Raw genomic sequence first — 18,234 nt, forward strand, 5'->3', positions numbered from 1 at the left:
GTCAGAAATGCCGTTTAAATGACTTAAGCTGAGGATTTAAGACTGTGTGGAGATAATTTTCTAACCAAAGCATGTTTTAAGAAGACCGTGGAAAGTATAAGAGCTTTGGAATGACGCAGCAAAAAATAGCGTCGCCATTTTGGCAAGTTCTGTCGAAAGACTTATGTCTGGGAGGAGGAATATGATATTCTTGTAAAGAAGCTGGTAAAATGCGTTCTTGACTATGCTACCACTCAGTGGATTTGTAACTGGCTGACTGACTGAACCCAAAGGGTGCTCATCAATGGTTCCTCTTCATCCTGGAGAAGAGTGACTAGTGGGGTGCCACAGGGTTCTGTCTTGGGCCCGGTCTTATTCAACATCTTTATCAACGACTTGGATGATGGACTCAAGGGCATCCTGATCAAATTTGCAGATGACACCAAACTGGGAGGGGTGGCTAACACCCCAGAGGATAGGATCACACTTCAAAACGACCTTGACAGATTAGAGAACTGGGCCAAAACAAACAAGATGAATTTTAACAGGGAGAAATGTAAAGTATTGCACTTGGGCAAAAAAAATGAGAGGCACAAATACAAGATGGGTGACACCTGGCTTGAGAGCAGTACATGTGAAAAGGATCTAGGAGTCTTGGTTGACCACAGACTTGACATGAGCCAACAGTGTGACGCGGCAGCTAAAAAAGCCAATGCAATTCTGGGCTGCATCAATAGGAGTATAGCATCTAGATCAAGGGAAGTAATAGTGCCACTGTATTCTGCTCTGGTCAGACCTTACTGGAGTACTGTGTCCAGTTCTGGGCACCACAGTTCAAGAAGGACACTGACAAACTGGAACGTGTCCAGAGGAGGGCAACCAAAATGGTCAAAGGCCTGGAAACGATGCCTTATGAGGAACGGCTAAGGGAGCTGGGCATGTTTAGCCTGGAGAAGAGGAGGTTAAGGGGTGATATGATAGCCATGTTCAAATATATAAAAGGATGTCATATGGAGGAGGGAGAAAGGTTGTTTTCTGCTTCTCCAGAGAAGCGGACACGGAGCAATGGATCCAAACTACAAGAAAGAAGATTCCACCTAAACATTAGGAAGAACTTCCTGACAGTAAGAGCTGTTTGACAGTGGAATTTGCTGCCAAGGAGTGTGGTGGAGTCTCCTACTTTGGAGGTCTTTAAGCAGAGGCTTGACAACCATATGTCAGGAGTGCTCTGATGGTGTTTCCTGCTTGGCAGGGGGTTGGACTCGATGGCCCTTGTGGTCTATTCCAACTCTATGATTCTATGAATAGTTTTGTTTTCATACCGTGGGTGAGCCTCCTCAGAGGGACTAAAGAAGGCGACAGATGTGTGAGACTGATGATGGAAAGAGTGCTTTTATTTATGAAAGTGATGATATATGGATACCATCTCGACATGATGATTGGACGAACGAAAAATCCACACAGGATTATAACTGGTGTTTACCTGCTTAAGGAGATTATCAGAAGAGATCATAAAGGAAAAAAGAAAAATATATGAACAAGATGAGATGTGAGAACAGCAAGATAGGACTGGATCGAATTATGAACATTATGTGGACAGATTTGTGGATATTAACGCAGCAACAAGAAGATGATTGGAATCCCCTTCGGAACTTGAAATATGGGTCCCCCCAACAAAAAATTCGGCTTTGTAATTTGGAATTTATGTGATGTGATGTGATTTGATTGGTTGGTTAATAAAATTTATTTATTTTTTTTAAAAAAGAAAAGTTTGGAAAGCTCTGATCTAGGGAGAAGTGAGTTCAGATATCTGCTCAGGTACAGGGTTGTTGTGAGAGTACAAGGTACATGTCTCCTGCCCTGAATTTATTTGAAGACAGCAAGACACAAATGATTGGATGGCTTAGTTATCCATTGAAAACCCAACCTACCAGAGCACCCAGCAGTTGAAACTAGGGTAGAACTCTGGGGTAGAACTCAACATTGCGAGTGGCCATAGTACACTGCCCTAGAGAACAAATGGAAGCAGTATTATTAGACAGCATGTTTAAAATAAAGCGAGTACAATTCTTAAGCAACAAGTGTGCCTTCATTTATTTCTCTGTAAATAGTAGTTGTGTTTTTTAAAGTGCTTTTCAGAATTCAGGGGAAAGGCCTGGACTTTGGTCAAGATCCCAACACTATGGACCCCTCCTCAAACGTACAGGACTTAAACTATATCCCTTAAAGCAAGTCTCTGAAATAAATACTAAAGGAATGAAAAAAAACTACCTAATGTGACATATAGTAGTGTGGTTTCCTTGAAGATGCAGGACACAAGATCATGGTTTCATCCTTTTTTATATGAGAGCTATTCACTGGACAGAGAGGAGTTGTAATTGATACATACAATATGCCTGGATTTCAGTAGAGCATTTTATACCACACAACATTAATGTTACTATTTAAACAGGGAAACGAGATCCAGGCCCTACAGAAACTAACTAAAGGTAAAATGACAAGAGTTTTGTGCTATAAGCAAGTTTTAAAGTTAGGAAGAATTAACTAATATAAGTTCAGTAGGGACTGGTCCCAGGACTACTTTATTTACCTTTTAGCAAACAGTCTGTGGACGGAAGTAGAAGTGTGTTGATGAAATCTGGAGAAACAAAATTTAGAAAATATTTTAATACAATAAAGATCTAGGAATTCTGCAGGGAAAAGCAGATGGCCTCATGAAATAGAGTCATAGAAATGGAATGAAATGGAATAGTATAAACTGTAAGGTCATGCATTTGGGGATTAATCATGCATTTTCTTCTTCTTTTTTTAAAAATATTTTTATTGGTTTTTTAACACATAATTAACACATACAAAACACAATACAATAACAAACAAACACATAAACATGTAAAATTTCAAAACCTTCTTTTCATAACCCTGTCTCCCCGACTTCCCCATACCTTCCCTTTCTGCATCCCTGTTTTCAAATTTCTTCTAGCAAATCCTCACTTCAAAATTTAATTAATTGACCTTTAACCCCTCTTGTCATTACCAAATCAGTACAGCAGTAACCTCGTAGTTTCCTAACCTTGGCGTTTTAGCATTCATTTACTTTATAATAGTTCTTAAGATAAACTTTAAATTTCTTCCAATCTTCCTCCACCATCTCTTTTCCTTGGTCTCGGATTCTGCCGGTCATCTCAGCTAGTCCCATGTAGTCAATCACCTTCGTCTGCCATTCTTCCAGTGTGGGTAGTTCTTGTGTCTTCCAATACTTTGCTATAAGAACTCTTGCTGCTGTTGTGGCGTACATAAAAAATGTTCTGTCTTCTTTAACACCAATTGGCCAACCACGCCCAGGAGAAAAGCCTCTGGTTTCTTAAGAAAGGTATACTTAAATACCTTTTTCATTTCATTATAAATCATCTCCCAGAAGTCCTTAATCCTTGGGCAAGTCCACCAAAGATGAAAGAATGTACCTTCAGTTTCTTTACATTTCCAACATTTGTTATCGGGCAAATGATAGATTTTTTGCAAGCTTGACTGGTGTCATGTACCACCTGTAAATCATTTTCATAATATTCTCTCTTAAGGCATTACATGCCGTAAACTTTATACCGGTGGTCCATAACTGTTCCCAGTCAGCAAACATAATATTATAACCGAAGTCCTGTGCCCATTTAATCATAGCTGATTTAACCGTCTCATCCTGTGTATTCCACTTCAGCAACAAATTATACATTCTTGACAAAGTTTTAGTATTGGGTTCTAACAATTCCGTTTCTAATTTGGATCTTTCCACCTGGAAGCCAATTTTCCTGTCTTGTTTAAAGACCTTGTTTAAAATCATCCTGTCTTGTTTAAAATCATGCCTTTTCTTCTTACTGGTTAGAGACTGCTGGGCTGGGAGCAGCAGAAGGAGGACGGAGATCTGCAGATCCTGCTTGATCACAGGATGCCTGAGCCACAAATGTGATGCAGCTGCAAAAAAGCCAGTTCAGTTAATGAAGGTTTTTGGTGCTCTTCTTTTGAAGCTGTATCACATTTCTATTAACGGGACGAAGATATTAGTAATACATTTCTTCAGGCTTTATTTTGGAATTCTCTTATCCAAAAGTAGCATGGAGAGTTATCAGATGCCGCTTCAAGCAAAAGACAGAAACAGATTGCGATATTCAGGGACTTTGCAGGGGTCTTGGGGGAATTAAAGTCTGACCAGTTTACAGCTGTCGCATTCTACTCCTGACTTGCATGTGCACTGTTTGCACTGCTCAGTGTGCATGCTAGTAGATGCTTCCTGTTGTCTTTTATCAGTGTTGGTTTATTACAATTTGCTGCCAAGATGATTGTATATCAAACATCATTATTTACCAAGAAGAAGAAAGTGAGGTACATTTTACCACATGTGGTGGACTTGCAGAGTAACTTAGGGATTTTGGGAGATGATACATAATGAAATGTTTTTTGAAGAGGACTCTCCCCAAAAGACCAGAAGCTTTTCTTTTAGGGATAACTGGATCAGATGGAGCAAAGAATCAAAGGAATTTGTTTCCATATGCAACTACGGCAGCGAGAGTACTGTGCCCCCAAATGGCAGGAGGATGCAGTATCTATGAAAGGGAATGGAAATGGATGGAATATGCTGAATTAGCAAGTTTAAAAAGTAAAATCAGAGAGCAAGACGAAAGTCTTCAAGGCTGGGGTTTTGGTGAGGTGCTCTTCAGTGGGCTTCTGCTGTTTTCTGCAAGTCTGATATATTGAAAAATGTACACAGATAAACAAATACTTGTGCCCTTGCCTACAATGGAGCTCAGGTTTCTGGAACTGAGGGAGGATGGAGAAGTACTAGCTGAGGGGACACACAGTACAAATACACCCCATTGAACATTGAACACTAGTGTGAATGTGAAACAGTGAGAAAGTGTTCAGTTGAAAGTGCTTGTCTGGTTGAACGTGCACAAAAGTGCAAATGGAAAGGACAGATCTTCAGCATAGGTAAAGGTAAAGGGACCCCTGACCATTAGGTCCAGTCGTGACCGACTCTGGGGTTGCAGCGCTCATCTCACTTTACTGGCCGAGGGAGCCAGTGTACAGCTTCCGGGTCATGTGGCCAGCATGACTAAGTCACTTCTGGCGAACTAGAGCAGCGCACAGAAACGCCGTTTACCTTCCCACTGGAGCAGTACCTATTTATCTACTTGCACTTTGACATGCTTTCAAACTGCTAGGTTGGCAGGAGCAGGGACCGAGCAACAGGAGCTCACCCTGTCGCAGGGATTCGAACCGCCGACCTTCTGATCGGCAAGTCCTAGGCTCTGTGGTTTAACCCACAGCACCACCTGCGTCCTGATCTTCAGCATACATTAACTATATAAATTAAGACAATCAAACCCTTTCTAATGGCTATTCGGCACAGAACTGCTCTTGTATTTCAATTTTTTTAAAAAGTTAAAGGTGCACAGCCGCAACAGCCCTCATGCTTCCAATGACACACTATATATAGGGCAGGTTTGTGCAAAACTGGGATCATAGAATTGTAAAGTTGGAAGGGACCATGAGAGTCATCTAGTCCAGCCCCCTGCAGTGCAGGAAATCTTTTGCCCAACATGGACCTCGAACCCACAACCCTGAGATTAAGTATCGCATGCTCTACTGACTGAGCTATCCCAGATCTGTGAAATCCATCAGCACATTAACAGTCCAGTGTGTGCATAACCTCAGTTACACTAGGGGGAAAACCCTCAAAAACACATTGTCTTTGCCTCAATAAACTGTTTCTAATGTGCATTTGAGGTCTTTTGTTTCCTGCTTCCCCATACTGGTCCCCTTCCCCTTGGTGACCGTGGTGTTTCTCACACAAATCACATGCAAAGCGGGTGAATGTGTCCTGCTTTCCCATCCATTAAAAAAACAACACATTCCTTCAAGGTCTAGACAAAGCAATCAGAACTGAACTTCTTCCTCACAAGTTATCTCTCTCTCTCCACCCTCCACAGTTGCCTTTTTAGGAGACATTGCCTTGGATGAAGAAGACCTCAAGATGTTCCAGGTGGATCGGGTTGTGGATCTCACACGGCACACCATTGAGAGAACTGCCACTAACTCCTCAGGTACAGTTGCACATCTCCATACAACAAGGACTCAGACAATGCACACACAGAGACAAACCTGTGACTTCCGTGTTTCTGGTAGCTAATGAGCAGACTTATTGTACTGGAACTTGGATAGCGTGTCTTGACACACGGCCCGGGGTAGAATCTGATTCTCAGTACTAGTTTGGATTACTCATCACTTGTACAGTTTCGCTTCAGTTCTCACTTTCAAGTTTTTAGCTATTCTCAGTCTGGTTCTTTAGCTTTTCAAAAATAATAGTAATGTTTACGGTCATTATAACGGTTTCAGAACTGACTGAAAACTCTGTGAACTGGTAATTGCCCACTGAAGTAGGCATCTTGCCTCCGGGTTACTGACTGTTCAAGTGAGGAAGAGGAGGTGATGGACCCCCATCTCCCACCCACATGATGATGATGGTGGTGGTGGTGGTGATGCAGCTTACACCCACCAGTTACTGTCAATTATTGTCAGCTAGCTTGCATATTAACATTTTATATTGTTAAGCAAAGGAGTGACCCACCACACTCTCCAAAACCCTAACCCACACCTCTTGTTCAGGGTGTGCTTAAGATTTCCCTTCCCCACAGCCATGCAGGGAACTTTGGCACACTTCTAGCACTGCTCTATCAACACATGTTATACCTTCACATCTGTTTAGGCCGCATGGTCCCCATGAGTCTTACTGAAAGCAACAAATATATGCACAATGGTCCCAGCCGCTTCTACAAAAGAGACCCCAAAGTGGCATAGAGTGTCCTACATGTTGACCCATTATTAGGCTGCCCTACTGTGTGCATAAAAGAGCTGCTGGGTGGGATGACCATATAGGCCTAGCAGGGCCCAGGTTGACCCTGTTTATTTGTATTTCAAATTTAACCAGAATTTTTAGATATAGCAGAATTGTAACTGAACTGGACTGTGCAATTTTCATTACGCAGATTATTTCTAAACCACCGTGAAAGAATTTCTAAAGTTTTCTATAGTCTCACCACATGTATTTCAAAAATGTATCTGCTACACTTGCAACAGGTGAGTTGCACAGGATGGAAAATATGGTTTTGTTTTTGTTGCGTTAAAACCCATTTTGTGAATGGTTTCTAATTCATTTTCTTTTGGGGACAGTCTAGAAAAAAAACTTTGCTACTTGATTCCGCTGATTGTGCAAACTAACCCTTTTTCCAGAAGGCAGAAGTCAGGAGAATTCAGTAGTTGACAGCTGGGATGTGCTTTGCGATACTCCATTTCCAAACCTGATTTCTGTTTCTTCCATTCTGTAGACTCATTTTAGTTTTCACTGTAGTCTTAGCTAAAGGATTTCTAAAATGAGACTGAATGGAGATGAGGAAAGTCAGTGCAGCAAAGATAAAGAAAGTGTTATAGGGTTGCATTATATTCATCATGCTTCTGTTGAAAGTCAAGGGTCAGGAGAGCACTGTTAGCTCAGCTGCTGTTCCTTTGGGGGAGCCTGGAAGAGGGTGCAGCCAGCCTGGCTCAGGTCCATGGATAATATTGACAGGATCCACGTTCATCAGGCACAGGACAAAGGTAACTGGGCTGACATGGGTCTGCTTCTCAGCCATCCTCAAGAACACCCGTGTAACTCTCTGCATTTCTTTAGCAGAGAGGGAACAATTGGAAGATTTATTGCCCAGGGTGGTTTTTTTAAATGAAATCTCCTTGACAGTGACATTTGTTTAACTGTGGGATAATCTCCTCAAGAGAAAGGGATGAAAGACTGGAGGATGCTATATAGGCAGCAACATTATTTAATTCCAACAAAATTGCTCACTAAAAACATACGCTATTCAGGTATTGGGGTTTGTTTTTACCACACACCCCCCCCCGAATTTTAGAGTGTATCTGAAGGATGTGCCCAGAGTTTCAGTCAAATCTGGCACACCTGGATTTTGTTATTTGACTTGGAATGTTGGCTGGCAACTCACTATTTTGTCCTCATTTGGGAGGACCAAAATGTGACCGCGAAGCCTCCGTGGGTGTTGTGTCCTTTCTGGTTCAGATTGGGCCCTCCCCATCACCCTGCCCCACTTTTCATGGCAAAGAGGCAGTGAAAAGGACCTGGTTCATGTTGTGAGGTGTGCAGGGAGGCCTTGGGTACTCCTTGCTCATGTTTGGCATGTACAAAGCCTAGCTTTGAGTTTCTCCTTGCCTTCCTCCCTGGGCCTTCCTCCCTGGGCCTTTGGGTAGGTTCTCCTGCCAGGTAATAGGCTTTCTATAGGCTGTGTCAGCAGCTTGACTGATAGAGAGCATTCCAGACAATTTGGAGACAGAGATCTTGGCATAAACCCTTGCACTTCTGCTCTTGCGTTAACAAAACCAGCCAAAGCTTTGGAGGAAAAACTGCTTTTTCACAGTCAAATATGCATTGCATCTGAATAAACTAGCCATGTCTTGCAGCTGCCTTAATACCATCCACTAGAAGAAAAAGATGCAATGGCCTGTTTTCTTGACATGACAGCAGGCAAAACAGTTTAAGCAACCAACCTGCCTTCTGCCACCTGGGTTTTCCATGGCTTCATACCTATAATAATAATAATAATAATAATAATAATATAATAATAATAATTTATTTATACCCCGCCCATCTGGCTGGGTTTCCCCAGCCACTCTGGGCGGCTTCCAACAAAACACTATAATACAATAACCTATTAAACATTAAACACTTCCCTAAACAGGGCTGACTTCAGATGTCTTCTAAAAGTTTGGTAGTTATTTTTCTCTTTGACATTTGGTGGGAGGTCGTTCCACAGGGCGGGTGCCACTACCGAGAAGGCCCTCTGCCTGGTTCACTGTAACTTGGCTTCTCGCAGTGAGGGAACCTCCAGAAGGCCCTCGGCGCTGGACTCAGTATCTGGGCAGAATGATGGAGGTGGAGACGCTCCTTCAGGAATACTGGACCAAGGCCATTTAGGGCTTTAAAGGTCAGCACCAACACTTTGAATTGTGCTCGGAAACGTACTGGGAGCCAGTGTAGGTCTTTCAAGACTGGTGTTATGTGGTCCCAGCGGCCACTCCCAGTCGCCAGTCTACCTGCCGGATTCTGGATTAGTTGTAGTTTCCGGGTCACCTTCAAAGGTAGCCCCACATAGAGCACATGGCAGTAGTCCAAGCGAGAGATAACCAGAGCATGCACCACTCTGGCGAGACAGTCTGCGGGCAGGGAGGGTCTCAGCCTGTGTACCAGATGGAGCTGGTAAACAGCTGCCCTGGACACAGAATTGACCTGCACCTTCATGGACAGCTGTGAGTCCAGAATGACTCCCAGGCTGCACACCTGGTCCTTCAGGGGCACAGTTACCCCATTCAGGACCAGGGAGTCCTCCACACCCGCCCGTCTCCTCTCCCCCCAAAACAGTACTTCTGTCTTGTCAGGATTCAACCTCAATCTGTTAGCCGCCATCCATCCTCCAACCACCTCCAGACACTCACACAGGACCTCCACCGCCTTCACTGGTTCCGATTTGAAGACCACAATAAATACCTAACCTACAAAAATGGAAAATGGCTGTATAAGACACACCAAGGAGTCAGCATTTTTGGACAAAGAGTGGTTTAAGAAAATGCATAGGATTCAATTTGTGTGGTAAGAGTTGTCATGTCACTAGCTATCTAATAAATTACTAAGAGACTTGGTGGTGGTGGCAGAAGCAGTGATGCTCAAGAAGCTTTGGGCAATGATTGGCTTGCCTGCCTTTCTGTCACAGAGGGGCTGGGCAGTGAAAGGCCTCCCTAGCAGTGGCTGCTTGAGTGGAGCAAACAGAAACCCCCAAGAGAAGAGGCTGGAGCCTGTGGGGCAAACTAGATGTGGCACCGTTCAAGCTTGTTTGCATAAATAGCAGGTGTGGTATGTAGTGGCCCATCTTGTCTTGCCCCCTGAAAACAAATTTGGAGGAAAAAGGAGTGTCTCAGGAGAATGAGGAGAAAGCAAAAAGTGGGATTCTGAGGGGGGATAAGGAGAAGTAGGAGAGAAAATGAACTTGGAGGAAAAAACTGAAGTTCACTGATTGATATGAAATAACAGCCCAATCTTTAATCTAGTGTCGCAGCCTACCTTGGCAGGCAGCAGGGGTCTTTAGACACATGAAAAATGGCATTAGACTATTGGTTGATAAGGAATGTAGTGACAGCTCCAAGTTTTGATGGGCCCTTTGGCAAGACACTCTCCAGGACCCCCAGCATGACACCCCCCCCCCCCCCGTGGGTCTAGTTACTCTTTGCCATTAGCCGCAGAGCTTGCTGATGCTCATCTTCCTCATCACTGTTTGCCAGACAGAGAACCAAAGAGCAAGCAGCAGCATCAGTCTTTATTACGGTCCAGAGACCTAACAAATCATTACAAAACAATACACAATTCATACAGCCTACCTCCAGGGTATTTTGTTTAGAATATAGGGCTCATTTGATTGTGCAACCACCGATAAAAACTTTGCCACTGCTAATGTTCTAACATTTGTCCAGTCTTCCAGTAGGAACCTGACATAATGAGCCTCTGATTTTCCCGGGAAAGGTACCAGCAAGGGTAGTATCAGTTCAGCCCTGGCTTGCTCATATTTTGCACCATGCAACAAAATATGTTTTATGGAATCGATGTCTTGAGCACACGAGCAAAGTCTGTCCTGGTAGGGAACTCCTCTCAACCTGCCATCCAACACTGCAGAAGGGAAGACATTTTGTCTGGCTTTGGTGAAAAGCCTTCGGTAGTTTGGTACTGTCAGGTTTTTAATGTAAGATGTTAACTTAAAGACATGCCCATATTGAACTCCTACTGCCAGCGGACTACAGACTGCGTATGATCGTGATCGCAAGTCACTGTGTGCATTATCCCATAATCTTTGCTTTAACTTCATAACTCAGGTAGTACAGTTGGGGGAATGACAGATCAATAGAGATGGCTTTTTTAGCCATGGTTTTCTGCCATTTGCTGAAAAAATTCCTCATTGGTCAGGTGTTGGTACAAACCCTTCCCTAGATTAATCACTGAAATCCTGAGCCAATGTTTTAGGGCAGCCCACCACGCTTTAGTTGAAATCGGGCATTCACCAGCTTCTAACAGAAGAATGGAGTTGGGGACGCAGTTGGGTACCTGCAGCAGAGATCGTAGAAATTTTGCCTGAAAGCCATCTAGCTTTGGCAGGTCCCCATTATGCCAGACATTTGCTGCGTACAGGAGTTGGGAAACGGGTCTTGCGTTGAAAACCCTTAAGGCTGCTGGAACATATTTGCCGCCCTTTGTGAAAAAGAATCTGAGTATGGCTAGCTTTGTAATCTCCGCCTTTTGAAGGGAGGTTTGCCAGTGATGCTTCCAAGATCCTGTATGATGGAATGTGAGCCCTAGGTAACTGAAGTATTTTATCTGTTCAAGGTTATGGCCATCCAACACCCATTTAGACCGGGAGAAGCTTCTTTCGAAAACTAAAATTTTAGATTTTTCATAATTAATGGATAAACCATTTCCAGAACAGTAATCAGAAAATTTCCTCAGCAGATAATTCAAACCCGGTCTGGAACGTGAGATGATGGCCGCGTCATCAGCATATAACAACAAGGGGGTCCTTCTCATTCCTATTTTTGGAATCTGGGTCTATTAAGCTCTCTTCTAGGTCATTTAAGAATAGACAAAACAATGTGGGGGCCAAAATGCAACCCTGTCTCACCCCCCTAGTCATCTCGATGCTGTTTGATAGCTGTCATCTTCCTCATCACCGTTTGCCAGACAGAGAACCAATGAGCAAGCAAGTGGCATCATCTACTGTCTGCACGCATCACTTTTTTTCTGGGCCAGAGGGAAAGGAAGGTGAACAAGTAGTGAGAGGGTTAGTGGTTTCTTTCACTCAACAGGACTTACATCGTGGTTAACTGAGATCTGCATCTTAATAGAAGCATTAGCAAAGCAGTTCAATGCACTTAAAACCCAGGCAGCCATTGAGACTTCCGGTTTGGTCATCCATGGTTGGCTTGCTGTTGGTTACATCTCTGCCATTTCGCATGGGGTATTTTGAGGATGAAATGTGAGTAATCATCCTTCCAGCCCCCCCCCCCAGGCCGGGTGGGCAGCTTCACCCACAGATCGCCCAACACCTGCCCCCAATCTGGTAGGAATGAGGGGGCAGGGGGCGCTGGGTGGAAAACACCATGCGTCTCTTCAGCAACTCTCCAAAGTCGCCACCATGAGCGAGCAAACTCCTGATGATAATTTAAGATGATAATTCAGACTTACCTAATTAACAGGCATGCTCTGAGTGAGTTATTAACTGTGTGGGAAAGACTTATGAACTTGCAATTAATTCTGATGGACTGTTAAGAGTGGAAGATGGGAATTGAGGCTCCTAGGTAAAGTACAGGCTTATCTGTTCTGGTATGAGACAAAACGGAAGGGTTTGGACATATGCCTGAAACAATTGGCAGAAAGCCAGATTTCCTCCATTTTGGGACGTGTTGTATTGGATAACAACTGGCATGAGGAAGCAAAAGTGAAAGACACAGAAGAAAATAAACACCCACACAGAAACATACTGTTTTGATATAACTCACTTGCTGGACGAACTCAGAGGCTGTGAAAACGAATGAAGGATTAACATCGGATTGATTTATGGGAACCACCTGGGCTAATTAAAAAAGCAGCGCAAATGTGAGATGAAGGCAATCCTCTGACCTCAGAGTGTGGGAAGTCAAACAAAGATCTATGATTTGGCTTAATATTTGGACTGTTTGATTATTTTATAATTCGGAATGTCTTTAATGTGGCATTTATTGGATTGTTGATTGGAAAACTTAATAAATATTATTTAAAATAATACAACAACAACAACAACAACAACAACAACAACAACAACAACAAATCTGTTTATTGTGAGGACCATGCCTGTACACAAACATCAACACAACAATAGTTAAAAATATTAAAATTCATTACATACTATGTCAACAAGACCTTCATCCCACAAAATAGAAAGAGAGGGAAAACAAGCAATGAGTTAAACAGACGATGAAGGGGTCTTTGCATTGTCATCCATAAATCTTTCCCTGGCTTTCATGGCCTTCATCACAAAAACCGCTACCACATGGGTAATACGTGGGTTTGCATCAACTAACAAGAATTTTACTCTATCTTCAGGATTGGTTATAGAGTTGGGTATAATTTGCAGCAATGCGTCTCTAAAGCCCGAGTAGATGGGGCAATAGAGGAGGTAATGTGTAAGATCCTCTTTAGTTTTCATAAGGCAAGGACATAAACGATGTTCTACTGGGGTTTTTGTGAATCTACCGGTCAGATATGCAGTTGGCAATGTTTGAAACCGTGCCATAGTGAAAGCTCTCCGAAGGGTGGGATCAGTGATCTCCACCAAGTAGTTGGCACAGATTTTGACTGCTTTTACTCGGGGAAGCCAGTAAGAAAACCCCGAGTTTTTTATCTTTGTGGAGTCCAAAAAGGCGTCTTTTTCAAAGATCCATTGCCGAAGTTTATCAGGGCTCCACAATTTGAGAGTATTAAACTCAGGTAGATTGTATCTGGATAGAATCATAGAATCATAGAATCATAGAGTTGGAAGAGACCACAAGGGCCATCGAGTCCAACCCCCTGCCCAGCAGGAAACACCATCAGAGCACTCCTGACATATGGTTGTCAAGCCTCTGCTTAAAGACCTCCAAAGTAGGAGACTCCACCACACTCCTGGGCAGCAAATTCCACTGTCGAACAGCTCTTACTGTCAGGAAGTTCTTCCTAATGTTTAGCTGGAATCTTCTTTCTTGTAGTTTGGATCCATTGCTCCGTGTCCGCTTCTCTGGAGAAGCAGAAAACAACCTTTCTCCCTCCTCTATGTGACATCCTTTTATATATTTGAACATGGCTATCATATCACCCCTTAACCTCCTCTTCTCCAGGTTAAACATGCCCAGCTCCCTTAGCCGTTCCTCATAAGGCATCATTTCCAGGCCTTTGACCATTTTGGTTGCCCTCCTCTGGACACGTTCCAGTTTGTCAGTGTCCTTCTTGAACTGTGGTGCCCAGAACTGGACACAGTACTCCAGGTGAGGTCTGACCAGAGCAGAATACAGTTGCACTATTACTTCCCTTGATCTAGATGCTATACTCCTATTGATGCAGCCCAGAATTGCATTGGCTTTTTTAGCTGCCGCGTCACACTGTTGGCTCATGTCAAGTTTGTGGTCAACCAAGACTCCTAGATCATTTTCACATGTACTGCTCTCAAGCCAGGTGTCACCCATCTTGTATTTGTGCCTCTCATTTTTTTTTGCCCAAGTGCAATACTTTACATTTCTCCCTGTTAAAGTTCATCTTGCTTGTTTTGGCCCAGTTCTCTAATCTGTCAAGGTCGTTTTGAAGTGTGATCCTGTCCTCTGGGGTGTTAGCCACCCCTCCCAGTTTGGTGTCATCTGCAAATTTGATCAGGATGCCCTTGAGTCCATCATCCAAGTCGTTGATAAAGATGTTGAATAAGACCGGGCCCAAGACAGAACCCTGTGGCACCCCACTAGTCACTCTTCTCCAGGATGAAGAGGAACCATTGATGAGCACCCTTTGGGTTTGGTCAGTCAGCCAGTTACAAATCCACTGAGTGGTAGCATAGTCAAGACCGCATTTTACCAGCTTCTTTTCAAGAATATCATGGGGCACCTTGTCAAATGCCTTGCTGAAATCAAGGTAGGCTACATCCACTGTGTTGCCTTCATCTACCAGGCTTGTAATTCTGTCAAAAAACGAGATCAGGTTAGTCTGACATGACTTATTTTTCAGAAATCCATGCTGACTATTGGTGATCACAGCATTCCTTTCTAGGTGCTCACAGACTGTTTGCTTAATGATCTGCTCCAGAATCTTCCCTGCTATTGATGTCAGACTGACTGGGCGGTAATTATTTGGGTCCTCTCTTTTCCCCTTTTTGAAAATAGGGACAACATTTGCCCTCCTCCAGTCTGCCGGGACTTCGCCTGTTCTCCAGGAATTCTCAAAGATGACTGCCAGTGGTTCTGAGATCACATCTGCCAGTTCTTTTAATACTCTTGGATGCAGTTCATCTGGCCCTGGAGACTTGAATACATCTAAACTAGCCAAGTATTATTGTACTATCTCCTTAGTTATTCTGGGCTGTGTTTCCTCTGCTGAACCATTTGCTCCAAATTCTTCAGGTCGGGCATTGATTTCTTTATCGGAGAAGACTGAATGCAAAGAAGGCATTGAGGAGTTCAGCCCTTTCTGTGTCCCCTGTTTGCATTTCACCATCTTCTCCTCTGAGTGACCCCACTGTTTCTTTGTTCTTCCTTTTGCTACGAACATACCCATAAAAGCCTTTTTTGTTGCTTTTAACCTCTCTGGCAAGCCTGAGTTCATTCTGTGCTTTAGCTTTTCTGACTTTGTGTCTACACGTGCTGGCTATTTGTTTGAATTCCTCTTTGGTGGTTTCCCCACTTTTCCATTTTTTGTACACATCCTTTTTAAATCTTAACTCAGTTAAAAGTTCTTTAGATAGCCACCCTGGCTTCTTTAGGCACCATCCATGTTTCCGTCTCATTGGTATTGCCTGACGTTGTGCTTTTACTATCTCCCTCTTAACAAACTCCCAGCCATCATGAACTCCCTTTCCTTTTAGTATTACTGTCCATGGGATCTCACCCAGCACTTCCCTAAGTTTTGTGAAGTCGGCTTTCTTAAAGTCAAGAAATTGAGTCCTAGTATGCTTCGCTGCTCCTTTCCGCTGTATAGTAAACTTCAGAAGAGCATGATCACTCGCGCCTAATGATCCTTCCACTTCTACCCCACTAACCAGGTCATCAACATTGGTTAGGACCAGATCTAAAATGGCTGTTCCTCTTGTTGCTTCTCCCACTTTCTGGACAATGAAGTTGTCTGCAAGGCCAGTGAGGAATCTGTTTGACCTTATGCTCTTGGCTGAGTTTGACATCCAACAAATATCCGGGTAATTGAAGTCCCCCATTACTACTATCTCCCTTCTTTTTGCATGCTTGGCCATCTGTTCCAGGAAGGCATCATCTATGTCCTCCGTTTGGCTTGGGGATCTATAGTAAACTCCCACAATGAGGTCACTGTTATTCTTCTCTCCCTTAATTTTGACCCAAATGCTCTCACTTTGGCTTTGAGGTTCTAAATCTTGGATCTCTTCACAGGTATACACATCCCTGACATATAACACCACTCCTCCTCCTTTCTTGTCTGGTCTGTTTCTCTGAAATAGATTGTATCCCCCCATTATTACATTCCAATCGTGGGACTTATCCCACCAGGTTTCAGTGATGCCTATTATGTCATATTTAGTTTGCTGTACCAAGAGCTCAAGCTCATCTTGTTTATTTCCCATGCTTTGCGCATTAGTGTACAGACATTGAAGTCCATTAATCATTCCCCCGTGTCTCTTATTTAAGGATTTTTTCCTCCCACCACTAGGTCTGCGTGCTGTTTGCTCCATTTGGTCTATGACATTTGGATGATCATCTTCATCAATTGATAGACTCCTACCTTCAGGAGCACTGTCTCCCTCCCCCACATTAGTCAGTTTAAAGCTCTCCTGATGAGGTTTCTGAGATTTTTGGCAAAAACATTTCTCCCAACCGTTGTGAGGTGCAGCCCATCGCTTGCCAAAAGTCCATCTTCAAGAAACTGCAGTCCGTGATCTAAGAATCCAAACCGTTCCTGTTTACACCATTTGCGAAGCCAGCTGTTCACTTCCACTATTTTTCCCTCTCTCCCTGGGCCACGCCGTTCAACTGGGAGGACAGATGAGATGACAATTTGTGCATTTAATTGCTTCAATTTCCTGCCCAGAGCCTCGTAGTCTCTTTTGATCTTCTGGAGGCTATTGCTTGCAGTGCCATTGGTTCCCAAATGAACCAAGAGGAAGGGGTATTTGTCAGTGGGTTTTATGATTCCTTGCAGCCGTTCAGTTACATCTTGGATCTTAGCCCCGGGGAGACAGCACTAGATAGGATATCTAGTAGATTTTTACGCCAAGTAGTATTATTTTGTAATGATACAAAGGCTTGTTTAGCCAATAAGGTGTTCGGGGCATCTGTGAGGTTGGTGAAAAAACGCAAGAATCTTAAGTGGGCCCTGGCAGACCCAGAAGGTAATCCTACTTCCACTCTTAGGAGAGCTGCCGGAGTACTCTGAGGGAGGCCTAGAATTCTTCTGAGATAAAAATTTTGGAAGATTTCAAGCCGTTCTAACAGCTTCTGGTTCCATCCCCAGAGTTCTACTCCATATAACATCTGGGGAATCACTTTTCCAACAAAAGCTTTTAGTGCCGGGATCACCAGTTGCCCTCCCCTCGAATAGAAAAAGCTGAGCAGAGCACCGATTGTCCTACGTGTTAGAAGGGCTACAGTCTTGAAGTGGGCAAGCCAGCTAGATGTAGCTTGGAAAGTGATACCAAGATATTTGCAGAACTGGTCTTGCGTGCCAGCTCTGCCCTGAAGTCAATGAACGAAAGTTGGGTGAGGGATTCTCCCTGCACGAAATGGGAAAGAACTGTGCTCATGAACCTCTTTATTGTCTCCATCAAAGGGAACAGTTCAAACAGTACCAGTATGAGACCCGGGAGGCAGCAGAGGAGGCGATGGAAGCAGGGGCGGGGGCAGCCTCGAAGCCGCCGGGCCGCCACATCCCGCCTTGAGCGGGTGTGGCCAGATGGAGTCATTCCTTATGTGATCAGCGGAAATTTCAGTGGTAAGTTTTACACACTGTGAAACTGTGATTCTCCCCTAAAATGCAGAGATGAAGAAGAGCAAACTGCTAGGCCTACAGCATGATTCCGGTGAGACAGAGATATTGTGGAGAGATTGCCAGATTGCTCTGCACTGCATATTTTGTGAAGCCTACTATTCCGCCTGAAACAAAACATGAAAAATAGACTAACTGGTTTCTCTTACATTTCAGGAGAGAACCTCGTACTCTCAGGTTAATACTCATTTACTCCATCAGTCTTCCCTAACCTGGTACTGTCCAGATGTTTGGAACTATAACTCCTGTCAGTTCCAGCCAGCTGGGGGCACCACACTAGGAAAGGCTGTACTAGACTTAAGAGCTATGCCAGGCAGCTTGAGAAGAGCATTCTTGGTACAAAATGGATTATAACCGTCCTACAGAATGTGCTTTTGATTGATTAA

The 18,234-nt window shown here is 43.6% G+C and overlaps 2 protein-coding genes across 4 annotated transcripts in view; one reads left to right on the forward strand and one right to left on the reverse strand.

Annotated features, from left to right (window-relative positions):
• The window catches only part of LETM2 (leucine zipper and EF-hand containing transmembrane protein 2), a 267,600-nt gene that overhangs the window by 230,747 nt on the left and 18,619 nt on the right, over positions 1 to 18,234 (reverse strand). The gene's annotated exons all lie outside the window — the stretch shown is intronic.
• The window catches only part of BMP1 (bone morphogenetic protein 1), a 178,805-nt gene that overhangs the window by 83,521 nt on the left and 77,050 nt on the right, over positions 1 to 18,234 (forward strand). For 2 of the 3 annotated variants that reach the window (XM_081171379.1, XM_081171377.1), the window contains exons 2-3: positions 5,958 to 6,071; positions 17,633 to 17,794. In XM_081171379.1, coding sequence (XP_081027505.1) covers positions 5,958 to 6,071; positions 17,633 to 17,794 — 276 coding nt within the window. Of the gene's footprint in view, positions 1 to 5,957; positions 6,072 to 7,013; positions 7,105 to 17,632; positions 17,795 to 18,234 lie in introns of those variants that run through there. The other variant, XM_081171378.1, reaches the window with a different exon arrangement.

This window comes from Podarcis bocagei (assembly GCF_964188305.1).
Source record: "Podarcis bocagei genome assembly, chromosome: 15".
Classification (NCBI taxonomy): Eukaryota; Metazoa; Chordata; class Lepidosauria; order Squamata; family Lacertidae; genus Podarcis; species Podarcis bocagei.